The sequence below is a fragment of the Paroedura picta genome, chromosome 6 (assembly GCF_049243985.1).
Source record: "Paroedura picta isolate Pp20150507F chromosome 6, Ppicta_v3.0, whole genome shotgun sequence".
Lineage (NCBI taxonomy): Eukaryota > Metazoa > Chordata > Lepidosauria > Squamata > Gekkonidae > Paroedura > Paroedura picta.
Genome location: NC_135374.1, coordinates 16,119,144 through 16,145,633, shown reverse-complemented (window position 1 = coordinate 16,145,633; position 26,490 = coordinate 16,119,144). Strand labels below are relative to the sequence as shown.

At 49.2% G+C, this 26,490-nt stretch overlaps 2 protein-coding genes across 14 annotated transcripts in view; one reads left to right on the top strand and one right to left on the bottom strand.

Annotated features, from left to right (window-relative positions):
* YAP1 (Yes1 associated transcriptional regulator) overlaps window positions 1-25,692 on the bottom strand; it is a 106,602-nt gene extending 80,910 nt beyond the window's left edge. For 4 of the 8 annotated variants that reach the window (XM_077341520.1, XM_077341522.1, XM_077341523.1 and 1 more), the window contains exons 1-2: window positions 25,057-25,691; window positions 12,427-12,671 (exon numbers count right to left, since the gene is read on the bottom strand). In XM_077341520.1, coding sequence (XP_077197635.1) covers window positions 12,427-12,671; window positions 25,057-25,377 — 566 coding nt within the window. In that variant the 5' untranslated portion in view covers window positions 25,378-25,691. Of the gene's footprint in view, window positions 1-12,426; window positions 12,672-25,056 lie in introns of all 8 variants that reach the window. The other 4 variants (XM_077341519.1, XM_077341521.1, XM_077341524.1 and 1 more) reach the window with 2 other exon arrangements.
* The window catches only part of LOC143839468 (uncharacterized), a 197,554-nt gene continuing 176,573 nt past the window's right edge, over window positions 5,510-26,490 (top strand). The window contains exons 1-3 of one of the 6 annotated variants that reach the window (XM_077341527.1): window positions 5,524-6,159; window positions 6,321-6,408; window positions 6,894-7,135. In XM_077341527.1, the coding sequence (XP_077197642.1) occupies window positions 5,986-6,159; window positions 6,321-6,408; window positions 6,894-6,958 (327 nt within the window). In that variant the 5' untranslated portion in view covers window positions 5,524-5,985 and the 3' untranslated portion in view covers window positions 6,959-7,135. Of the gene's footprint in view, window positions 6,192-6,320; window positions 7,136-26,490 lie in introns of those variants that run through there. The other 5 variants (XR_013231715.1, XR_013231714.1, XR_013231719.1 and 2 more) reach the window with 5 other exon arrangements.

Below are 26,490 nucleotides of genomic sequence, written 5' to 3'. Positions count from 1 at the left end.
TTAGGGTTGCTCCCAGCCCTGTTCCTGCTGGCTCCAGTGAAAAAGAGCAAAATGGCAGCCAGCCCAGAGTGCAGGTATGATTTTGTTCACAAATCAATTGAAAATTCTTCTGCTGTGTTACTTCCTGTGCTGTGGGAGTGGCCTGGTGAGGTCACATCTGGTCAGAATGTCTGGGTGATGGAACTTCTGGTGACACATGACTTGTGGGGGCTTGGCAGGAAAGTGTGGCCTGTTGACACCACTTCCGGGGTTTCTCAGACTGAAGAAAGTTTCAAGGGTTTATTTTTTAATATAATAATAGACTTTATTGATATATAACATAGAGATAAAGAAAAAGTTGTTGGTAATTATATAGTTTTTCATTGATCTCTGACCCCCCCCCCCATAGCAGTGTTAGCTATCAGATTAACATTGATTCAACATCCTGTTCTAGTCTTCTATTTGGAACGATATAGTCAGTATAATAGTGCCACTGTTCAGAAACAGAGCAGGTTAAAAAGTGTATGATTAAATGGATGCAGAATATATAGATATCAATATTTCAATGGAGGAATGGGAACGTACGGGGGTTAAGATTCCTAAATGGACAAATTGTCAAGTGTTAAGAGAAAATTGGTATGTATTATTGATGGCATGTTACTGCCAAGGTAATCAGTAGAATAGCCACGAGGTACAATGACTCCTGTTGGAAATGCAACGATAAAACAGGCTCTTTTTATCACATGTGGTGTAAATGGGGCAAAAACACATGATGCCTTACAAGCAATGTATAATGTAAAATTTCCCTTGAAACCAGAATGTATGTTAAGTTTGTGTCCAGGCAATTCTGCTCCTCAAGCAAGGAACAACAACAGCGAAATCAGTGATAGCAAGTAACTGGATATCACTAGAACTACCGCCACTATCAAAGGGGTTTGATTACCACAGTGAAAAAAATGCAAGTCTTCTACAAGGAAAAGACTGGTGCGTTGGGGGGTGGGAAGGACTTTTGGTAAGAATGCAATCATTTACCACCATACAATTTCAAGCCAGTCACCTATTCTCAGACTAGCCTACCTCACAGGGTTGTCGTGAGGATGAAACAGGAGGGAGAAAATGAGGCAGTAGTAGGCCACTTTGGATCTGCATTTGAGGACATAGTGTTTAAGAATAATCCCTACGCAATCTATAAAGAATATATTTTGATTAAAATGGATTTACAGGTTGCATTGTTTGATCTTTAGGACTGAATCTTGATTCAAGGCATAATTCACCAGGAAATTGTCCTGCATATATGGACAGGAACTACTCTTTTGTTGCGCTATTCTTGTTTCAAGGGATATGACCAAGAAAAGGTTCTCTGTTATCTAATGAATGCTATGACACAGTTTACTAATGTAACAGGATTAACTTTTGCTTATATATTCCTACTGTTATGATGGTCAGTTCTTAAGTCTGATGAAGAGTGCTTGCACTCGAAAGCTCACGCCTTGAATAAATCTAGGTTGGTCCTAAAGGTGCTACTGGACTCTGATTTTATTGTGCTACTTCAGACCAACATGGCTACTCATTTGAATCTATGTTTCTGTTTGAAGAACTTAAATTTGCATCGTAAACCAGATTATTCAGAAAGGACACAATCAATTCCAGTTTATTTTTTTAAATGTCTGCTATCTTTCCACGCCTGCTCCAGGTAATACCCACAACAATGAAAACAAACCATAACAAAAAAAAACCACACAAAAAACAGACCATTAAAATCACCAAAGGAGTCAAGCCAGAGCAGTGCAAGATGATACTGATAGAATGGCCATCAGCACTGTGGCTAGCCCAAGGTCACCCTGCTGACTGCATGTGGAAAAGCAGTGAATCAAAACCCAGTTCGCCACATTAGAAGCTGCCAATCTTAATCACAACACCAAGCATGGCACAACATGAGGCGCAGTGCAATTTCTATAATGCTCTGATGTCTTTGACAAGTACACAACACTGTTGAGGCAAAGCCGAGCAAGCATCCCTTTCTCTTCTAACCTTTAAAAAATGTAGCGAAACCAAAGCAATGAGAACAAACAATCCTCAGTCGTGTCAAAGCGTGTGGGATCCAAGTGGCTGACTGTGCACATTTCCAGCGCAGATCCCAGCCTGGAACAGGCACACAAGATGATCTCATGGCAGGATAAGACCGACAACAAAATATAGATGAAATCGGGTTACACAGTTAAATACATACTTTGGAGAAACACGCAAACATGGACTTCTATCAGCAGCCGTCTAAAAGCAAAACCCAAACAATCCAAGTAGTTTCAGACAGCGAGCGAGATCTTCACAAAACAAAAACCACCACCTAAGCAAAAGCAAAATCACACTGCTAGGTAGGAGGAAGCGACTTCAAGCAAAAACGGGCCGGAGGCGCAAGACAGATGAGCTGGTCGCAGGCTCCATACAGAAAGGAGAGGCCATGCAATTCTTCAGGATTTAGCACAACTTTCAGAACGGTCCTCACATTCTCCCACCCTGCAGCAGCAGCAGCAGCAGCACCACCCAAGGAGAAGCAGAAAAGAAAAACAACTTATTATGATGTCGAAAACCTCCCCAGACCAGCATGTGACCCAGCAGGGAGAGGTTCAAAAAAAGTACAGCCTTTATTTCTCTTCCTAACAACCTGGATTGTTTCTATTCTCCTCCCCCCCCCTGCCCCCCTTTTCAAGACACATCCTTCACAGCTAGCAGCTCTCGAAATCATTTACTTTGGAGGCCTGCTTGAGAACAAACCATCTTGCTCAAGCAGATGAGTTTGCCAGACTTGTGTGTGTGTACCCTGCCGTCTCAGGCGCTTTATTGTTCTTGCTGAAACCTGACCCTTGGAAACAGGTACCAGGACAGCGAGAAAGGACAGACCCAAGGAGGAATGCCCCCGACTCTACACACACCTCCTTCCCTGCCAGAAAGCTCCAAATGCCATCCTCTGTTGTCACCCTCCCCAAAATGTCAAGTTTTAAAAACAAAACTATGAAGGTGGATTATGCTCCACAGACTCGCTTTTAAAAATCGCCTTTTCAATAAAGCCAGTGAGCCAATTTCACAGCGAGGTTTAAAGCACCGCTTGCAGATCCAGGAAATTTGATCCAAACGGACAGGCTGCGGGCCCTTAATCCGGGGTGGAAACGTGCCACCAAAATCCATGCACCCAACCCCGTTGCTCTCATGCATGGGCATGTTATTAGCCGGTTTCATGCACTCCCTTATCCCTTACTCACCCACGCAAACTTCAGTCTTTTATCACGTGACCACCTGGTATTTCCAAATGATGAACAAGCTTCACGTTCACTAATTTAGCAGCCCGTCCACTATCACAGACACAATCCTGAGCAGTACCTTGCCGGCAGATTTAATATTCCTTCGTTCAGGTGATGTTCTACCTTACCTGCCCATAGTAAACAACCCTCATGGCAGTCTTGAAAGGAAGCAACTTTGAAATATGTGTTTGGAGAGGGCTTCCAGTGCTATGTCCCCCTTTCTTTGCACACCTTTTCCCTCCGTCCAGCAGACCCTAGAATAGGGGCAACATATGGCCCATGGGCTGGAACTGGGCAGCGGTGAGCAACTGGTCATTGGCTTTATTGCCGGATAACAGAGACTGTGCATTATGTTCCCACTAGAGGCAAAGCCTGTTGCACCCAGGAATACAACGGGCACTAGCATGTACACCTGCCCTGTGACCTTCCTGGGTTCTGGCCCTCCCCACGCACCACTTGAGTTTGAGATCCAGAATGGTGAAGTGGCTGAAGAGTAATAGACTCTAATCTCAAGAGCTGGGTTTGATTCCTGACTCAACCTCCATATGCACACACAGCTGGGTTGCCAACATGCCAGGTGGGGTCCTGGAAATCTTCATGAAGATGAAAAAGGGAAGGAAGGAAGGAAGGAAGGAAGGAAGGAAGGAAGGAAGGAAGGAAGGAAGGAAGGAAGGAAGGAAGGAAGGAAGGAAGGAAGGAAGGAAGGAAGGAAGGAAGGAAGAGGCTGAGAGAGCCCTGACATTACTGCTGTCAGAACAGCTCTATCAGGCTGTGACAAGCCCAGGGTGACCCAGCTGGCTGCATGTGGAGGAGGAGTGGGGAATCAAACCCGCCTCACCAGATTAAAAAGTCGGCACTCCTAACGGCAACACTAAGACATACTTTGTCTTGGCCTGAGCATGTGAGTATTACAGTTATTAGTTCCCCTCACACACCAGATATTAAAGCAGTTTAGGTCGAGCGCATATTTATTAACTGCTATCGTAATTGGACAGCATGCATATTTTGTATGCGGTTGAGTTTCTCACAGAGATGCTCCAGTGTATACCTCTGATACTTCAGTGCTTTTTGATCCTATAATTTACAAGTTCCATCAAACACACAGACTTCGATCAGCTCTGCTCTCCTTGTGGGTCAGCTTCATCTGGTTTCCTTCTCCATGCCTGACTGGGGTGTTCCTCGGTCCCCATACCTGAGGCCTGCTAACCCAGGTGCAATGGGCTAACCATAAAAGAGGCCTGCTAACCCAGGTGCAATGGGCTAACCATGCCTGAGGCCTGCTAACCCCATACCTGAGGCCTGCTAACCCAGGTGCAATGGGCTAACCATACCTGAGGCCTGCTAACCCAGGCAGGCTTCTTCCTGCCCAGACAACTGACCAGTGGACCACCGGTCCCTGGATATTACACCGAGTCCCACCCCTCAGATGAATCAGGCCACTGGTCCACCAAAATCAGTACTGTCTATTTAGACTGCAGCAGCTCTGCAAGGTCTTAGGCAGGGGTCCATTGTGAGCCTGGCTGTTCCTTCTGGCTCAGGACTGTTTGTTGCTGTCACCAAGGGCCTCTCCTCATCTGCCTGCCTGTCCGTCATCCGTCCTCTGTCATCTATCGCAGGGGTAGTCACAACCTGTGGTCCTCCATATGTCAATGGAATACAATTTCCATGAGCCCCTGCTGTACAGCAAATGCTGTCAGGGGCTCATGGGAATTGTAGTCCATGGACATCTGGAGGACCACAGGTTGACTACCCCTGATCTATCAGTCATCTATCTAATCCATCAATGCCTTTTCCATCTTCCATCCCTCCATCCATTGTATCCACTCTATGACAAAGTGTACACCCAACATGACCGTTTAGTCTAGATCAGCCTTTTTCAACCTTTCGACCATGAAGGAGCCCCTGAAATAATTTTTCAGATTTTGAGGAGTCCTGGAAGTGATGTCAGCTGGTCACGCCCCCAGAAGTGACATCACTACCCACACCTTTGGCCCTCTTTTGCTCCGTCCCCCTGCTCTGCTTCACGTAGGCCAGAAAGAAGAGCTAAGATCCCCATCCTGTACCATGCCACTTCAGAGCTCCCACAGACCCCCTTCAGGACTCCTGCAGACCCTGAGGGGTCCACAGACACGTAGTTGGGAATTGCTGGCCTAGAGTTATACGTTAAAGCAGGGGTAGTCAACCTGTGGTCCTCCAGATGTTCATGCACTAAATTCCCATGAGCCCCTGCTAGGGGCTCATGGTGTATTGTAGTCCATGAACATCTGGAGGACCACAGGTTGACTAACCCTGTGTTAAAGGCCCAAGGGAAATTTAAGACCTGGCAAGATATTCAAGGAGGAGGATTTAATGTTCACTATTATATTTCCTCATCAGCTTCCAGCTCTTTTTAGGATACTTTTTCAACATTTCTAGGAAACCTCCCCGATTGTCACAAGGAATGAATATCGACCTCACAGAGTTACATCGACCTGACAACCAACATTCATAGGTCAACTGCCTCTGAATGTGGAAGTTCTATATAAGCATCACCACTAATGACCACTGCTAGGCCTCACCACCTCCCAATCCTCTGACTCTGTTTCCTTGACAACAGTCTACACTACTGGCAGTCACATCTCAGTTCCAGTCAACTGGCTCTCCAGGAGGGGCTCATTTCCATGCCCTTTTGTGACATCACAGGGCCACCCTCCAAGGAGGTCTTGTCACCATGGGGACAGTGTCCATATCAGAGGACAGCAAGCTCAGGGGCAGGCAGGACAGCCAGGGGCAGAGTGGGGAGGGAGGAGGACGTGAGGAGGATGTTGAGGATGGGGGATCCAAAGGAATCACCCGGAGCATCACGGAGGAAGGGTGGGATGCCATGGAAAGCGATGGATCTGTGGTGAATAGTTTCCTGCAGTCCCTTAATGGCTGGTATGGGGCTCTTCCTCCCAGGGAACAGGGAAGGGAGCCTGGGAGGACCATCCCGCTGGCCAGAGTCCAACAGCCCCCCAGTTCTCAGGCAGGCCTTCAAGCCCTGCGTCTCTCTCTGTTTCCCCCCAGACACAGGCAGGCCCCCGGACCCAGGCGGCCGGCAGAGGGGATGCGGAGAGGAGGAGGCTGATCCTGCGGAGGGGAGAGGCGCCCAAAGGCAAGTTGTCCCACTCTGTGGGGCAACTTGTAGTGTAAGCAGTGGTAACTGGCAACTCGAAGCTGGCGGAGTGCCACGGTCGGAAGCGCCTGATGACGTTAGCTGACGGAAGCTGGCAGAACTCGGCTGGTTGGAAGGGGGCGGAAATTGACGAATGCAGCTGGGGAGGGTGTGTGTGTGAATGTGTGTGTGAATGGGTGTTCCATAACTGAGGGGCTTTCCGCCGTCAGCATGGGGCACCGGTGTGAATGTGTGAGTGAATGGGGGTGTGTCCGTTGCTGTGTGGCTCCCCGCCCTCAGCGCGGCGCACTGGTGTGAATGTGTGTGTGAATGTGAGCCAGTGGCCATTCGCAGGTGGAAGTCCGTGGAGGCCGGCTGACGGACCCCGGTGGATGTTGGCCAACTGAGGGCTGTGGATGTCCCTGGAGGATGCCGGCGGAGGGGAGTCCACGATCCCTGCTTACCGCCATGTTTTTGCCTTGCAGGAATGCGTCCAGCTGGTCTTTTGGAGAAGCAGGGACACGAAAAGGATCCAGAGGATGAGGGGTAATGGCCCCCTGCCCTACACTGGACCGTGTGTGTCTGTGCCACCTCCAGATGTGCCTACCAGGCGTCACCCACGGGCTTCAATGTTTTTGCTTTTCATTAAAACAAACCGTTCTAATCATGCTGCAAACTTATTTATGATTAAAAGGCAACTCTATGCAATAAACTTTCTTTCCTTCCACTAGTAGTTTCTCTCCTGATTTATTTTGGAATACAATAGGTGCTAGCATATACACCTGCATTGTGACCTTCCTGGGTTCTGCCCCCCCCCCCGCCACCCGCTTGAGCTTGAAATCCAGTGTGGTGAAGAAGTTAAAGAGCAGCAGACTCTAATCTCAGGAGCTGGGTTTGATTCCTGATTCCTCCTCCATATGCAGCCAGCTGGGTTACCAACTTCCAGGTGGGAGCCTGGAAACCTTCACAAAGATGAAAAAGAGAGGGGGGGTGGAGAAAGAGCAGGAGAGAGGGAGGGAGGGAGGCAGTAGGGAAGGAAGGTATCAGGTCTGGAGAAAACAGCTGCTTTGGAGGGGAACTGGCCCTCCTGATCTGTGTCTACACCTTCCTATTCAACCCCAAATTTTCCAATGGCGAGGCCAGTCATTCCCCCTCCCCCGTACAATCCCTATTCCGCCCCTCCCAGCTGCCATTCCCAGGTAGATTACGATGTTACCTAAATAGAAGAATGTCATAGGAGGGGCCCAAGTTGTCCTCCTAGCCTGGCTTGGCCTCAACCAAAAGCCTAACAGAAGAGCGGAACTGTATTAGCTCCGACAGGGCCCATAGCTTTTCCGGGAGCTCATTCCACCAGGTATTTTAAGTATAAAAAATAACAAATGGCTTTGCCTGTATCTTTTACAAGGTTTATATCTCTGGCACCGGGCATTACATTTTATGGCACACATGGCCCAACGTGACAAAGTGAACATTATGACAGATGCAGCCCTTGTAACAATTGACTAACATCTCTGCCCCAGAAGTCTGTGGCCACCAGGAACCATACTGCTTCTAATTGAAGGCTTGACAAATCCCAGGTTCTGGTTTGCCATGGTGCCTAGAAATTTCCTTGCACTGCATATTATTTTAAAAGTTATGGTCACCTGACTCCTAAATTTGGGGCCTGGCTCTAAGTAAAGTTGTTCCAAGGCCTGTTGTTCTAATGTTCTGTAGGTGGGCAGGACAGTATTCGACGCAGTGTTCTGGAGACCCCACTATGCATTTCAGTTCTACTGTGGAAGCTCACTGGGTGACCCTGGGACATTCAGCCTCAGTCTCACCTACCTCAAGGGGTGAGGATAAAACAAAGGAGAATGATGTGGGCCAATTTGGATGCCCACTGGGGAGAAAAGAGGGACATCAACAAAGTTTAAAAAGCAAAATGCCTATATCAGATGTAGTCAACCTGTGGTCCTCCAGATGCCCATGGACTACAATTCCCATGAGCCCCTGCCAGCATTTGCTGGCAGGGGCTCATGGGAATTGTAGCCCATGGACATCTGGAGGACCACAGGTTGACTAACTCTGACCTATATCACAAGTACAATCAAATGGCTACTTATGCTTCAAGAGCCTCTTTTGGCGCAGGGTGGTAAAGGCAGCCGACTTGCTGTTTGAAGCTCTGACCATGAGGCTGGGAGTTCGATCCCAGCAGCCGGGTCAAGGTTGACTCAGCCTTCCACCCTTCCGAGGTCGGTAAAATGAGTACCCAGCTTGCTGGGGGGTAAACGGGAATGACTGGGGAAGGCACTGGCAAACCACCCCGTATTGAGTCTGCCATGAAAACGCTAGAGGGCGTCACCCCAAAGGTCAGGCATGACACGGTGCTTGCACAGGGGATACCTTTACCTTTACTTATGCTTCGTGCATGTGGCAAGAATTTGAGACAGGGATTCTTTGGCTCACAGCTCATTCTCTTTGCCGCTATTTTAAAGCAATCTGTTTGGAAAGTGGACACCTTGGAATGAGGACTTGTTGAAAAACTCAGCTGCCTCCTGAGTGCACATATACCTATCTGCTTAGACCAGGGGTAGTCAAACTGCGGCCCTCCAAATGTCCATGGACTCCAGATGTCCATGGACTACAAACCCCTGGTTTTCACAAAGACCTGGTTGAGAAATCTTGCTTTAGAGTTAGCAGAATTGTAGTCCATGGACATCTTGAGGGCCGCAGTTTGACTACCCCTGGCTTAGACTTTGAAAAACTGAACGTTACCAAGAGAAAGTCAGGAGAACTGAGCTACCTTTAAAAGTTGTGGGTCTTAAATAAAGATAGGGACTAAAAGCTATTATCCAGCTCACACTAGCAGCAAAGCTCATGGTTGAGGGCAGTAAACTGAACTGCGCCATACGGAATATTTTAGCTCTGATAGGCCTTTTGAACAGTCCAACGTGATTTCATTTTGACAAGAATCTCGAGGACCTTTCATGTTCAAGCTCATTTTAAAAACGTCTGAGAATATACCACAAGGCCGGAATATACCACATCCTATGACGTACCTTGCTACATTTCCAGGGGAAAAAATATCAAGCCAGTTTCCCCAAACTGGGCACTTAACCCACAAGCACAAGATGTCACTGGCAGTCTTCAAGCAAAGGTTGGATACACACTTTTCTTGGATGCTTTAGGATGCTTTGGGCTGATCCTACATTGAGCAGGGGGTTGGACTAGATGGCCTGTATGACCCCTTCCAACTCTATGATTCTATGATTCTATGTCTTGACAAGTCTGCTTATTTAAACCCAGCCCTAACACACACACACACGTTCTTTATTTGCTACAAGAAAGACACAACATAACACTGCTGACTTCCAGAAGTTCAAAAACTGTCAATCAAGGAGTCTACCACAGTTTTTCCCACCACTGTCTGTGATTCTATTAACACACTGACCAATTCTACCTCTCAAGTGGAGATTCTTTTGGAATGGCAGCCTAAAAACTACATAACACCGAAGACTCCCACCGATTTTTTTCCCAGACAGGAGGAGTCAGAATTTAAAAAGGGAGAAAGGGTGAATATCAGTTCTGGGGACGTCATACTCAAACGTACACTACTCATTCTGTGGGCCTGCGCAGGCAGCCTAGACTTCAGCCTGAAAGTATGCAGTTCCTTTGTTTTGAACTACAAGACTGAACCAAATTGACAGCTTTTGTCGTTTCCCCACATATCTTCTCAGTATAGAACACTACCGTTGGATTTAGATTCAACATGACGGGTGACTGAATGGCTTTTCCTTCAGGGCAGCCTTTCTCAACTTGTTTACCATGGACAAATCCTTGACACATTCTTCAGGCTTCAAGAAACTTTAGGATGCTTAGGGCTGATCCTGCGTTGAGCAGGGGGTTGGACTAGATGGCCTGTATGGCCCCTTCCAACTCTATGATTCTGTGATTCTGTGAAACCCCAGAAGTGGCGCAATCAGGAGGAAGCATAGCTGTGCTTTAGGATGCTTTGGGCTGATCCTGCGTTGAGCAGGGGGTTGGACAAGATGGCCTGTGTGGCCCCTTCCAACTCTATGATTCTATGTGTCCACATCCATCTGGGGCTCCTCCCCTTCTCACCCCCTCCAGGCCCATCGTTGACCATTGGGGGGCAGTAGACATGATCACATATGATCATATCAGACGTTAAATGTTTAACAAATTTTTAAAATATATTTAAAAATTAAGTCCCATTTGAGAAACCGTTCTAGGGCCACCATGAAACCCCGGGTTTTCACAAAGCCCTGGTTGAGAAATCTTGCTTTAGAGTTAGCAGACTCCTAACCCACTCTGGGGTTAAGGCTGCCCCTAAACTCTAGGGCAGAGGAAGGCAAACTGTGGCCCTCCAGATGTCCATGGACTACAATTCCCATGATCCCCTACAATTCCCAGCAAATACAGTTTGCCCACCCTTGCTCTAGGGTCTTTGGAAATGTTTAAACCAGGGGTAGTCAAACTGCGGCCCTCCAGATGTCCATGGACTACAATTCCCAGGAGCCCCCTGCCAGCGAATGCTGGCAGGGGGCTCCTGGGAATTGTAGTCCATGGACATCTGGAGGGCCGCAGTTTGACTACCCTTGGTTTAAACAGAGGCTGGATAGCCATCTGACGGAGAGGCTGATTCTGTGAAGGTTCAAGGGGGTGGCAGGTGACAGTGGGTGAGCGAGAGGGTTGTGAGTGTCCTGCATAGTGCCGGCGGTTGGACTAGATGACCCAGAAGATCCCTTCCAACTCTATGATTCTAAGGCATGGACAAATGCGCGCAACCTATATACTCTTGCTGCTTCTTAGAAAGCTGCCGCTTCTTTTTCCAAAAAAAGCTCCACGCCAAAGTTCTCTAAACTCTCACGGTCAGGAAAACTTAAAAATGTGATAGCAAATGCATCAGAAATAGGGAGGAACCACTCCCCCCAAAAAAACACACACACACACACATTATTCCTCCAACTGTATTCCTAACCAGTAAGAAAAGCCCTGACCCAGACAGCCTCTGGGTCAGAACTCCGAAGCCACGTACAGCTGACCCTGATTAGTAATTGGATGGGAGACCAGCAAGGAGGTCCAAAGTTGCTATGTAGAGGCAGGCAATGGCACAGCACACCTCTGCTCACATCTTGCCTTGAAACCCTCTGGACTTGCCATGAGTCAGCTGCGACTTGACAGGACTTTCTCCCGCCATCAAGAAAAGACACAAGGATAATGAGATGCCACACGGAGTGAGACCATCAAGTGTCCAACTATCTGTGCTCTTGTAGCAAATCTCTGCAGCCCCAGGCACAGATCTTTCTAGCACGGCTACCAATGATCCTGCAGGCTGGAACGTCTCTAACTGCCCCTCGTGCCTTTTCCATGCACAACACATGCTCGGTCACTGAACTGTGGCCCAGCCGTACACCTGGAATATCCAAGGATTGTGTGCAACCACAAAAGTTCTGTATTAGGGTCTGTGCAACTAAAACGTTCAAGTTAGCTGCAAGCTGACCCTGTAGCTCAATATGCTTGCAATGCGACTGCCACTGTCAAATCAGTTGACTACCTCAAGCCAAGGCAAGCCGAGACTTCAATGACCATATTCTTAGGTACGAAGTCTAAAAGAACTATTACTGTTCCCTTGTCCTGACCTCCATGGCCCAGGCTAGTCTGATCTCATTAGATTTCACAAGCTAAGCTGGGCCAGCCATAGTTAATATTCGGATGAGAGACCACCAAGAGAGGCAGGCAATGGCAAACCAACTCTTGCCTTGAAGATCCTATGAGGTTGCCATGTCAGCTGCCATGTCTTGACGGTACTTTCCACCACTACCACTGCTTCCCCTGCTGCCACGCCCCGGATGTCTACCCGGATCTTGTCTAATCTCAGCTAAGCAGGAATCAACAAAGAAGTCCAGGGTCATTATACCCCAACGGGGCTACTTTGAGTTAACGGCAACTTGATGGTATTTCCCACCACCACTGTCCCCCTCCCTCCTTCAAAAAGGAAAGGAAAAGCTCACTCACTTGAGAAAATATCTCTGACCAGAAGGAGTTTTTGCCATCTCCCAGCCGGGCGGTAGGGGTACGTCATCCGGAATTTCAAAAGATGGTTGGCGAAGATGCTGAGAAGATGGTGACGCTCCAGAAATGACCCCAGTGGGGGTGAGAGTCCCTGGAGAGACAGTGCCCAGCTGTAGCGAAGCTGGAGAAGAATGAGCACGGACATGCTGAGGGGTCAGGGTTCCTGCTGTCCCCGCATCTGTACTGGCCTGCAGAGAGAGAAAGAGGGAAACGAATTCTTTCAATATACAAGTCAGACAACTACCCTTTTTAAAAATTCTATGACCTATAGCTACAAGGCTCCCAGGACCTAAGAGATAAATGAATTATTACTATTATTTGATTTATAGACTGCCCTCTCCAGTCAGGCTTAGGGTGGTGTACAGCAATAGTGATACAAAATTCTGATAAAACAGTAAAATCAATAACAGGATAAAACAAATAAAGCAATATCCTAAGTCAGCCTTTTGTCCATGGAAGAGCCCCTGAAATCATTCTTCAGGTTTTGAGGAGCTCCGGAAGTGATGTCAGCTGGCCAAACCTCCCAGCTACGCCCCCGGAAGTGACATCACTGTTAACAGGCAGCCTGGAGGGGAACTGAGTGGAAGAGAGACAGGAGGCGGTTTAAGGAGAAGAATGCACACAGGCACATAAACCACGAGAAAACACACTCATGCTCAGGAGGGAGAGCAATGGAAGTGGCTGATCCCCTAGCTTGTGGCTGAGTCCACTAAGGCTGGAGGGGAAAGGCCACAGGCCCCTCCATTGCTCTTTGCAAACCCCCAGTGGCTCACAGAACCCTGGTTGGGAATGTCTGTCCTAACTGCTTCATTTCATGGCCTTCTTTCAATCTTTGTCTTCTTGGACTGTGGTAATGGGGGGGGGGGGGAGAGTACATAATTGTATTTACTTGCTTCTGGCCTCAACTATATGCCTGGTGGAATATTACCATTTTACAGGCCCTGTGTAACTTTGATAGCTTCTGACAGCAACATATTCCACCAGGCTGGGGCCAGAGCTGAAAAGGCCCTGGCCCCTAATCGAGACCAGGTGTTACTTCCTTAGGGCCAGGGACCACCGACACATTCGACAATCTTAAATGTTCTTCTGGAGGTATATGGGGAGAGGCAGTCCCTTAGATACGCTGGGCCCAGACTGCCATAGGGCCTTGAAGATTAAGATCAGAACCTTGACCTGGAATTCAACTGGTAGCCAGCGCAGCTGTTGGAATGGGTCCTAGTAAGGACGCATGCATTGCAGTTTGCACCAGTCAGTTTCCGGATCGAGTCCAGGGGTAGACCTGCATAGGGTAGGAGGAAAGGCTAATGCCAAAATGACTGATAGTGCCATCATTAGAATGGACCCTCCTCCAAATACCTTGCCTCCCTGAATGGGAGAAGGGGAAGCAGAAGACAAGACCTGTTTTTCACTGTGATTTTATTGTCTTAAGGTTATGTTTATGGCATGTTAACAAAATGTTTTAACATGGCCCAAGCTGGCAATACTGGGAAGGGCGGTGATAGAAATCTAATTATCATTCTCAATCATCAATCAATCAATAAAATAAAAATGGGTGCTGAACAAGCATCCCCACAGAGAACACAAGAACTGAATTTGCTTTTACACTAATAAACCTGCACCTTAAACTGCAGTAGTTTCTTTTTTAAAAAATACATCTGGCTGATGAACAGTATGGCATGACTTCTAGATCTATCTTCTGCTATGCATATCAAGATTAGCAGGAAGTTCTTGAGCCCTCTCCTACTTTACAACATTAGACACTTGGATGCCCTTGCCTTCTTCCGCCCAGCCATTTCCTCCCCACTGTAGCTTTCCCTCTTCTGTCCCACATCTTCAGCAAAGGGCTTTGGAGACAGCTGTGAAATCTATTTAAGAAGCATTACAAAACTTGCACACAAAACAGAACAAATGGGGTCCACATTGCAAACAGCAATACGTCTGGGTGTTTCCTTCTCTCTCTTTTTGCACTAAAATGTGTTCCAGATGACAAAAGACTTTGGAGGGGGGGAGGAAGAGAAGGCTAGACAAGGCAGCACTCTTCAAACTAGCTCACCCCACATTTCCTGTTCTTTTGGAGCACTGCTCCCCACATTTTAGATCACTCCCAGAATGCAACTCTTCCTTACCACCGCCTTTCATGGCATAATTAAATCCTAGAATCCTAGAATCATAGAGTTGGAAGGGGCCATACAGGCCATCTAGTCCAACCCCCTGCTCAACGCAGGATCAGCCCAAAGCATCCTAAAGCATCCAGAAAAGTGTGTATCCAACCTTTGCTTGAAGACGGCCAGTGAGGGGGAGCTCACCACCTCCTTAGGCAGCCTATTCCACTGCTGAACTACTCTGGCTGTGAAAAAATCCTACCATCAACTGCACAGGACTGGAGCCTATAAACTGCCAGTCTCAAAACCGTCAGGACCTGCAGCCATTGTGGCAGAGAAAGTCCTGGGGAGACCCCGACCTGTTCCCCACTTGCTATCAGGGCAACTTTGGCCCACTTATGCTCCCAGCCGACAGGGCTGGGGCAGAGAGAGCACAAAGGAAGACAGATCCATGCATGCCACCATGCCATGCCTGCAGGAAAGGTGAGAATAAAAGTGCATTTATCTGACTACCAATAAAGCCAAAGAAATTCGGTGCGACGGGTCGGAGCCAGTGAAACACTCCCCATTTGTCTAAAGCCTTTGCACAATTGGAAACTCAAGGGGGAAAGTCAACAGTAGGTCCTGGTGCAGAGCCAAACTTATTTTTATTTTATCCCCATTTGCGTTACTGCTTCTGCCAAGATCTTCCGCCACCAAGTTTCAGGAGCACTATAAGAGGAAAGTTCTTGCATGATGGTGCGCTGCTGGACCCAAGCAGGGGGCATCCCTTTTCCTGGTCTCCCCCCCCCCCCCCCGGTCAGTAAGGAGTGCCCTTGGGGTAGTTCAGACCAGAGGGAGACCTTTTGTGAATCTGTTTGAATGAGGTGCCTCCCTGCAGTCCCACACTTTAAAACTGGAAGGGGTAACAAAACACCTAGACAGGTAACACTTCTGAAACCACGTAGCACCCCAAAATGGATTTTTCAGCAGTAATGTGAATTCTTCCCTACCTGCCAGTTTTTCAGCTGCAAGTACCTAGTTCGGGAGGGAGTGCTGGACATTTTAATTAAAATGCATTAATCATAGAACTCCAGAAAGCCTGCCAGGTGTGGGTTATACCCAGCCGTGACCTTGACGTTCCGGAGTAAAAAAAAGAAAAAACCCAGAACTTGGAAGAGAGATCCCAAAGAAAGCAAAGAGGAGAGTGCAAAGAACACAGGGCTTGTAGCAAAACTGCCTGCCTGTTTCAGGTCAAATGTGATGTACAAACAGCTGGCTGAGCTCCAGCCCCCTATTATTATATTCCGAATTATCTTCACTGTACTAAGGTGAATTTGGAATTGTCATGCTTAAGGTGTACGGAACATTCAGTTGCATGCCATCTTTATTTAGAATAAGAGCATAAATAATAGTCCAACTTCCTAGATACCTGCAACCTGGATTTTATCTTTTTTTCATAATTTATGAAAAAAAGCAACAAATATAAATGAATAAAACTGGCAAGCAAACGAAGGGTCAAGCCCCTCCATTGGGCCAGTGGCTTCCAAATCTTTGGATTCTTGCTTCCCAAAACTACTTTTGCTTTTCAAAAGCCAGTAGCTGGGTTTTGATTCAGGGGACTCTTGCTGTGTGTACCGTGTGGTTCAGGGGTGGCCAAACTGTGTCTCTCCAGCTGTTGATGGACTACAATTCCCATGAGCCCCTGCCAGATGGCAGGGGCTCATGGGAATTGTAGTCCATCGACAGCTGGAGAGGCCACATTTTGGTCACCCCAGTATAGTCTGTCCCTATGAGGCTGCTGAGGCAGGCGTCAGAGAGAGATGTTAAATATAGAAGCACAGAGCATGACTACCTGCAGGGAATTAGCTGATAAATAGCTGCCTATGAAGCGGACAAGTCAGGTGTCCGTGATAAGTGTCCCCAGACATACCCTAGGGGCCCGTAACATTTGGGCAAAACAGGCAGGTGTTAAGCCAGTAGCAAACGCAGATGTTAAAAGTGATCGCTGTCAGCACAACGGAAAAGCAGAGAACGACGCTTGGACGTTGGCATTCGGAAGGCCGCTGCCTTTGAACATGGAGGCTCGAATTACACCGACGTTCTAGTTACATAATCATTTACAATACCTCTGAACGGGAGTGGTTTAAGGATTCGCAGGGCCCATGCCCCAGAGCCAGTTGAAGGATTCCCGGGGGCCTGGCAGAGTACAACGGCAGTGGCAGCAGCCAGACTGGGGGCAGAAGGCCCCCCCTCCCACAGTGGAAATGGGTGTCGCTTCAAGAGTCCTTAAAGAGGGGGAAAGGTGGAGGAGAGAGCTACATGGTGGAAAGCACTGGGTAGGGTCTCTGGAAATGTGGGGCCCATCGCACGTGACATATGCTCTACATCAGTGGTTCTCAACCTGGGGGTCGGGACCCCATTGGGGGCCAAATGACTCTTTCGCAGGGGTTGCGACAGGGCAAGCAGCTTGGGGGGGCACCATCCACACAACAGCCTTGCGGGGTAGGTCAAGATAGAGTGTTCTGTCTGTCTGGAGCAGCGGAAAAGAGTGAGATCGGCATGGTGGGACAAGAGGCAGAACTGAACTGAGAAACCCAGGGGGGGGGAACAATTTATATACAATCATAAACACTGGATCTTCACACCATTGGTTAGTTTTTGGTTTAATTTCTGTGAAAGAACCCTTGCATAATTTTAGGGTTGGGGTCACCACAATATGAGGAACTGTATTACAGGCTCGCGGCATTAGGGAGGTTGAGAACCACTGGGCTACATGGATAAACTGGCCCAGGTTCTGAACACAGAGGTGTCTTGGTCCTTGATAGTGGATTTCGCATACCTGTGTGGTCCACCACAAGTTCAGCTTTGCATGCCGAAGGTTCCATCCTTGACATCTCCCGTTAACAGATCAGGCAGTAGGTGATATGAAAAACCTCTGCCCAAAGACCCCAGAGAGGCTCTGCGAATTCGAGTTGACACTACAGAGTTTGAGAGACGAACGGTCCAACTCAATATAACACAATTTCCCATCCTGTTCATTCGGGCATTATGGCTAACAGGAACTGATGAGCCTGCCCTCCGTGAATCCACTTTAACAAAGCCCGCCAAATATACAACTCACATCGCTTCTCACAGCAGGGAACTGAATCACAGAATCATAGAGTTGGAAGGGGCCATTACAGGCCATCTACTCCAACCCCCTGCTCAGCGCAGGATCAGCCCTAAGCTTCCTAAAGCATCCAAGAAAACTCCACAAGCCAAACTGATCTTTGAGTGACGGGGTATTTCTTGGCCACTTCTGCCACGAACTGCTGGTGAGCCGGGTTTGATTCCCCGTTCCTCCCCCACATGCAGCCAGCTGGGGTGACCTTGGGCTCGCCACAGCACTGATAAAACTGTTCTGACCGAGCTGGAATATCAGGGCTCTCTCAGCCTCACCTCCCTCACAGGGTATCTGTTGTGGGGAGAGGAAAGGGTAGGTAACCATAAGCCGCTTTGAGCCTCTTTCGGGGTAGAGAAAAGCGGCATATAAGAACCAACTCCTCCCTCCTCCTCCTCTTCTTTTTCTGGCTTGAAAAGGCCTGTTCTATTCCTCTCTCACCCCCCCCCCCCAATATTCCAGATTATGCTGAGTATAATCTAAGCTCTTAATTAGCCACCTTCATTAGAGTGGCCAAACTAGGAAGTTTTCAACAAGCTCATTCTTCTATTGAGGAAAACAGCTTCCACAGGCATGCAGAAACACAGAATTACTTACATTACTAACTTTTTTAAAAAGGTAGTGTTTACTTTAAACAAAAGAGTTAGGTGAAGTCAGTAGGTTCTTATTAATTGTGTTTTTAGTCTCCATTCCAGCCCCAAAGATCCATATAAGGATTCTCTTGTCCTCAGTTGAACTCTCTTGTATATGTCTAGGTACAGGATATATATTGGGTAGAGTTGAATAGATAATATCTGATTGCAGGAACCCTTCTGTCCTGTGCATGCCCCAGGTTCTGGGACAACTCTAGAGAAACAGGGTGTTTAAGAGGTAGACAGTCTCAACTGCAATAAGGCGGGGAATAAAAGAAATCAAAGGGAAAAACTGTAAGTTTCCTAATTTAAAGTGGAGAAGAGACTATGGGAATACCCAAGTGTGCACAGGAAGCAGAACAGGACACTTGAAACATGTTTGAAATGTACACTGCATCCAAGGACACCCCCCCCCCCAAAAAAATGTGCTACAGTAAAGCCAAAGATGGAGCAAGAATCCCATCCTTATTCGAAGGAGCACACCTGGATATTCCATCTATTCCTCCCTAAACTGTGTGGAGGGATGCTGAGATACGGAACGCAGTGAGCTGTACACCAAGCCAACTGGCCAAGCTAAACTTGGAGAAACTTAAGTGAAACAAGCCAAGATCCCTGTTTCAACCTTCAGGGAGAGAATGTGAATGTGATTTAAAAGTATTCATGTGGCATACTTTCAAACGATACAAGCTAACCCAAAAGGCAATCAACAACAACGAAAATCTACAAAAGTCTTACTTCGGCAATTAAAAATTACCAATCTATCAAAACAAAGGACACTACAGAGCATGCAGGCCACTTGAAGCTACCCACTTTCTGTTATGAATCACCATGGATCAAGAGATCAGCAAACAGTCCTTTGTTGATCATCTTCATGCACAAATATACATGGAGAACCACAATTACTAACACGGGTGCAGCCTGTACCTGCAGAACACACAACAGCTTGCATGTTTCCCCATTTATATTTGGTAAGATGTGCAAGATTTACTTCCATCTAAAGAAGAGGTTTTTGCTCTGGAAGGTTTCTGCTTGCATAGCCCAAATCCAATAGTCAAACTAAGTGTTTATATGTTACTGTTCACAAAGGATTGTTATGCGTGCTCTCTCTCTCTCTCACACACACAACACACACACACACACTCGCTCAGTGTTGTGCAGCTCTTATGAAGAGTCAAAGTAAGATGTGGGAGACCTGAGTCAAATCCACACTCTGCCAAACTACCTCCTAAGAGTTGCTGTGTAGATACAATGGAGGGAAGGAAAGCTATGAATACTATGATGCTCTTTGGGTCCCCACTGAGGGGAAAAAGCAGCATATAAATTAAATTAAATTAATTTAAGTAAATAAATTTATAATTTACATCCTGCACACACACACACACATTCTGCAAAGCTTTACACATCATGCCATACAACTGCATGAATTTAAAGCCCACATTCTAAATATTTTTTCACTGATACCTCGCTTCTGCTTGCCCAGTGGGGATCCAAGTGGCTTCCAATGTTCAGCCCTTCTAAATTTCAGTCATCACAACAACCCCAGTAAGGTAGGCAGGCTGAGAGGGTATGAACCGACTTCCCAGGCAAGGTTTCCATAGCACAAACGGGGATTCAAATCTTAGTGTAGTCCCATTACACTAAGCAATATACCAGGGATGACCTAACTGTGGCTCTCGAGATGTCCATGGACTAGAGTTCCCATGAGCCCTGCCTACCAGCAGGGCTCATGGGAGCTGTAAGTCCATGGACATGCTGGAGCCACAGTTTGGCCACCCCTGCACAATACAGGGGTCTCATATGATTCACACAAGCATGTTCAAGCACCTTTTTTATTTATCACAGCAATCACAACACAACTCTGTTGGGGAGACGCAAGCTAATGTCACTTTGCAGATAGGAAACCCGGGGGGAGGGGGGGGAGGAGAAGAGACCCTGCTCTCAATCTATTTCCAAATTTTTAACATATGTGCACAGCCAATAAACTCGTCTTCCATAACTGTCATGGGAGTAGAGATGCTGGAAACTATGTGATAAGCCCGCAGTAGGCTAAAGTTCAAAGAAAACCAAAGGAAGCCATTCTGGGATGCTCTGCAAGAGATTTGGCTTTTTAGGTTTAACGTACGTCGAATGAACTAACCCTGGGCCGAGGGTGTTGTGCACAGTGGCTGGAGCTGGATTTCTTAAGCATCAAAGAAGAAGCATGTAGGACTAAGTCCCTTTTCAAGTGGGCTTTAATGATGAAGAAGATGAGTTGGTTCTTATATGCCGCTTTTCCCTACCTGAAGGAGGCTCAAAGCGGGCTTACAGTCGCCTTCCCTTTCCCTCTCCCCACAACAGACACCCTGTGAGGTGGGTGAGGCTGAGAGAGCCCTGATATCACTGCTCGGTCAGAACAGCATTATCAGTGCCGTGGCGAGCCCAAGGTCCACCCAGCTGGCTGCATGTGGATAAATGGAAAAGCTGACATAATCTGGTACAGAAATACCACCAGCAGCCATCCACGCTTTTACAGCCTGTATAGGAAACGTGACAAAAGTGTATAATAATAATAATATAATAATAATAATAATAATAATAATAATAATAATAATAATAATAATAATATAATACCCTCATTTTACAGCTAGCCGTAACATTTGTTTAAGAATATTTTCAACTAGATCGAAACAAATTCCACTGTTACATCTGTTTTCTATCTGTTTCAATATTCAACAAAATCTGGAGGAACCCCCACAACTGCAAGGGCTTTAATCCATTCATTAACAGGAGGCAAGTGGGGGGTGCCCACCACCAACAACAACGCCACCCCCCTGGGTTAAGCTTCAGGGCTGCAAACAAATCCACCGCAGAGATGGCATCAGCAAAATGTCAACAGCACTCAAGCACTGCAATTAGTAAGATTTATTTTGTGCCCGGGTGACCAAGAACGAAGCCGTGGAACACACAAGAGAGGCGAGCCAACTAAAAATGCACAGTTCTGCCACTGGATTTTTGGGCCTCATTTCACTCTGCGCACAAAACAGACGTCAACCAAGAGTGATGGTGGGATCAAAGTCCCTTCTGCCTTATAGGTAATTCATTTTTTTTCAGAAAGCATCTTAGGCCCCTAGGCTCCCCCGAAACCCCCGGAGTGGGGGGGGGGGGGGGAATGGAACAAGAGTTCAGTTATTGCCATTCCAAACACAGGGCGAAGCCCAGACGGGCGGGCCATCCACACACAAATCAAGCAAGCCGGCTTATAATACCTGCCTTGAACTCCCGAGTGACATACCAGACTTCCCACAAACTGAGGGGGGTGGGGAGGTGTGCATGCAAAAAGAAAAAAAAGCCCTCTTTATATTGCAAGTGTGGAGACAAGGGGGGGAAACTCCATCCCCCCCCCTCTCCTTTCTGACAGGGAGAAAAGGATAAACAGTTGTCAGCCTGTAAGGCCCAACCCATGAGATGGAGCAACTCCTCCCCAAGTGGGCAGCAGAGGAAGAACTGGCCTGCCTGAATGAGCCCATCCAGGGATTTAGGAGGGGGGAAGAAAATTAAATGAGAGGAAAGGTCAAAGCTCTCACAAGGGAAGTCAAAATGGAGAAAAATCGAAGGGGACAGCTCTCTTGCAAGAGGAGGTCCAGCACAAAAAGCTTAACATGATGGATTTGGGGGGTTGGGGGGGTTAGATGGGTGCACAGATTTTTAGATCGCATATAAGGAAGGGCCCTGGAAGAAAAATGTAGGTGGCACAGAACGCAGGTAGCAGATACCCAGGGGAACCGCTACAAAGAGGAAAGGAGAAACTTACAGCACAGAAAATCACAACTGGACTGCCACCATATTCCTGTCTACAGTATAAAGAGAAATACAGTTTCTCTTTTCTCTCCTGCAGCCAAAACAGAAGTTTACCTGATGCCACCACCTCTCCTCCTCATAAACAAGAGGTTTTCATACTAGAAAGAATAAGACATCCATTGCAACAGTGTTTTTTGAAGCCCCCCCCCCCCCAATCACTATATACTCCCAAGGAGAAGAGGGAGCTGAAAAGTGGGGCTGTTTCCCCCCCACACCAATATCACCAGGAATGCAAAGAATATCAATCCACCCACACAGTTGGCAAGGCCAGCCACAGACGGCACAGCAAGGAGAGTTATTATTTATTATTTATCATACTTATAGACCGCCCTCCCCGGAGACTCTGAGTTGAGCCTCTGCCCTCCACTCAGAGGCCTAGGAAAGGGACAGAAGCCCAGGCATGAGAAAATAAAATGGGGTCTCTCATGTTCCTTCCCACCTCTGGTCTTCACCCCCATAAGGAGATTTGTATGAAGCCCCTGGGGGAAATCCTTCTTAAAGTCCCAGATCCTCCCTAGGAACAAACAGGAAATGCCCCACAAGTGCAAGAAAAGCCTTTAAAAGGGAACTAACTATGCAGGTTAAAAAAAAAAGCAACAACCACTGGATTCTGCTATGGTTGTTGTGACCCAGAAAGAAATCGGGTGAGAAGAGAACAGGGAACTTTTACAATTAGACATAAAGTACGCCGTCTCTACAAGGAAAGCCCTAGCTTGGGGGCGGGGAAGGTCACACCCTTTGACCTGGAAACTCTTTTTCCTCCAGGCTTGGTACGGTTCCCTCCTCCCCCCCCCCCCCCCGCACACACGCACACAAAATCAAACTTTATTTTTCCATATCCCTTTAGCAGAAGGACAAGAGCACAAGCAAATCTCTGCTAAACAGACAGGTCTCTTTAGTTAAGATGTGGCATCTTTCGATGCTCAGCAATGCACATATAGCAACGAATGTGGTGGTGACTCCCAGGCATCTGGCATGAAGATTGACACACTGTTTCACCTCCGACTCTTTTGAGATGTAGACAGAAACCACCTCAGAGCAAGGACAGGTCGCCCCCCCCCCCCACCAGCACCACCTTTTTTGCACATTTGTGAAATAAACGGCGTTGTTCATCTCTGTTGTTAATAATTATAATACCGCTGGTGGCGATGACCCTGGACACCGTAGATTCAGCCAGGCCTTGACGCCTTCTGGAGCTCAGCTGGTAGAAGTCAAATAAGCCTTTATTAATTCTCACCTTCCTGGATTGAGTGTGTTGGCGTGGAAGGAGGAGATTTCCACATCTACAAACTATTAGTAGGTTAGGGGGTGAAAGGGTTTTCAGATAAGTATGGGATGGAAAGGATTTAGATACGTACTTGCCTGTATCTACATCAGGGGTAGTCAAACTGCGTTTCTCCAGATGTCCATGGACTACAATTCCCATGAGCCCCTGCCAGCAGGGGCTCATGGGAATTGTAGTCCATGGACATCTGGAGAAACGCAATTTGACTACCCCTGATCTACACCCTCTTCCCCTCCACACACACAGGGCCCGAAAGCAGCTTCTTGGTCCTATCCTCCCCTTCACCTTCTCCTCACACCCACCATCCTGTGAGGTAACCTGGGCTGAGTTGAGGAATTGGAAAAGGATGAGGGGGGGCCACTCCTAGGACTACATGAGCCCCTGCCAGCATCAGCATGGTAATTATCATCCACCAACATCTGGAGAGCCGCAGTTTGGCCACCCCTGGCCTAGGCCAGTTCTCCAAAAAGAGCTCCAGGCAGGAAAGATCAGTGGTTTATAACGCAGGTGGCCCAACCATGGCTCTCCAGACGTCCATAAGACTACAAATACCATGAGCCCCTGCCAATTGGCCATGCTGGCAAGGGCTCATGGTAATTGTAGTCTATGGGACATCTGGAGAACCTAAGTTTGGCCACCCCCGGTTTGTTACAATAATGACTTCGTTTTTATAGCCTGCCCTTCCCAGTTGGCTCAGGGCGGGTCTAGGACACTTGTTAACCTCCTGCCACCCGAGGCAGTTTCACAGCTTTTTACGTAATGGGCAGTGTGCCTGTCAATTCTTCTTAGGGGCAGAGGACTCCGAAAGCTGGCAGCGGCCCAGGCCTCTCTGGACCTCTGGAGGAGCCTGCCCCGGCCCTCAGCACTGCACCGCACTGCAGGGGAGGCCAAACCATGGCTCTCCAGATACGTCCACAATCACCATGAGCTACTGCCAGCACAGCCAATCGGCAGGGTTTCATCATGGTCACTGCAGTCCATAGACCTCTGGAGAGCCATGGTTGGGCCACCCATGTTCCAAACCATCGTGCTTTCCTGCCTGGAGCTTTAGGCCCAGGCCAAATGGCTCTTTCTGGAGAACTGGCCTAGGCCAGGGATGGCCAAACTGCGGCTCTCCGGACGTTGGTGGGCTATAATTACCATGCAGACGCTGGCAGGGGCTCATGGCCACTGTAGTCCACGGACCCCTGGAAAGCCGCAGCAAAAAACGCCCTGCATTGTGGACTGAACATGTTTTTTTCCCAAGCATTAAGAGCAAAAACAAAGGATTTAGAGCAGGGGTAGTCAACCTGCGGCCCTCCAGATGTCCACGGACTACAATTCCCAGGAGCCCCTGCCAGCATTCGCTGGCAGGGGCTCGTGGGAATTGTAGTCCGTGGACATCTGGAGGGCCGCAGGTTGACTACCCCTGATTTAGAGAAACCAAGACCCCCCTTCCCGTGGGGACCCCCCTCCCCGCTTTCTGCCCTCCCCCGCCTTGGAGCATGAAAGGGGCGAGTCTGGCCCTGCGGGCGAAGCTCTCCCAAGCTGCCCCCCTCCCTCCTTCCCGGGCGGGCGGGCGGGCGGGGCTCTCACCTGGCGGGAGTGGGCCTTGGGCTCGGGCGGCTTGAAGAAGGAGTCGGGCAGCTTGCGGAGGCGCATGGGCAGCGTGTGGGGCACGTTGGCGCCCTTGGGGTTCATGACGGCGTTGAAGAGGGCCTCCAGGTCGGTCTCCGAGTCGCCCCGGACGTGCACGATCTGGTGGCCGGCCGGGGGGGGCCCGGACACGGCGCCGCCGGGCTGCTGCTGCCCCTGGGGCGCCGCGGCTTGCGGGGGCTGCTGCGGCGATGCCTGCTGCGGAGGGGCCGCCGACGGAGGCTGCTGCTGCTGCTGCTGGGGCTGCCCGGCGGGGTCCATGGCTGGCTGGCTGGCCGGCCTCCCTGCTTCAGCCGCTCCTCTCTAAGCCCCGGCTCCTGCGGCCGCTCCGTCCCGCATGCCCCGCACCGACCCCCGGCTGGCTGGCGGGCTGGGTCTCCCGGCTGCCCCGTCGCCCCGCAGCTCTCCCCCGGCCCCGCCGGATCCGGCCCGTCCGAGCGGCGGCGGCGGCGGAACGAGAAGAAGAAAAGAACTGGAAGGTCCCAAACTCGGCTGGCGGGCGGGCGGGCGCACAAACACTCCCAAACAAAAGTTCGCAGAGGCGCCCGCCCGAGCGCGCTCCGCCCAGCGCGAGCCCGCCCGCACGGAAATCGACGGGACTTAATTCAGCCCAGCCGGCGAGAGCGCCTCCCCCCGCCCTTCTCGCGTTGGCTTAGCCTGGTGCGCCCGGCCGCACCGCAATCCGAAGAGTCCCCGCGGCGGGGATCGGCGCCGCGCTCGCCCCGTTTCCTCTCGAGGAGGCCGCTTGGCGCCTCCCGCCGAAGACAGCCGACTTCGGCTCCTTTGCCGCGCGGTGGGTGGCTAGTTGGCTGCCGGCGCCCGCCCTCCCCGTTCGTCGCCTTCAAAAAGTTCAGCAACCAAGTGTTTTACTTTCCCCCCCTCCCAAAAAAAAAAGTTTTCCAACCCTCCCGCAGGGACAAGGAGGAGGGGAAACGGGGACTATTTTCCCTCTCTCAGCCAGAAAGGGGAGGAGGGGGAGGAAAGAGGGGACGAGACCACGATCGGGGGCGGGGAGGTGAAGGGGGTGGGGGGCGTATTGCCTGGAAGGTCCCGCAGCCCGGGCTGGCCAGGGAGAGGTTGGAGGAGGGGGAAGGAGCAGGCCTCCCAATCCTCGACGTAACTTCCATGCCCCCCCCCCACCACCCTGGAAGCCGGGCAGCGGACGGAGGGGAGGTGCATTGAGACCCCCCCCCCTTCAACCCCTGCGGGCTGCAAAGTGGCTTCGCGGTGCATTTGCAGCGGCGGCGGGTGCAGAAGGAAAGCTCTTCCTTGCTCGGGCCACTGGCGATTGCGCCTCCACTTGCAGCCCCGTCTCTGAAACGAAGGGGGGGGTCCTCTGGGAACTGGGTGAGAATTTGCCCCCCGACCGCCCAT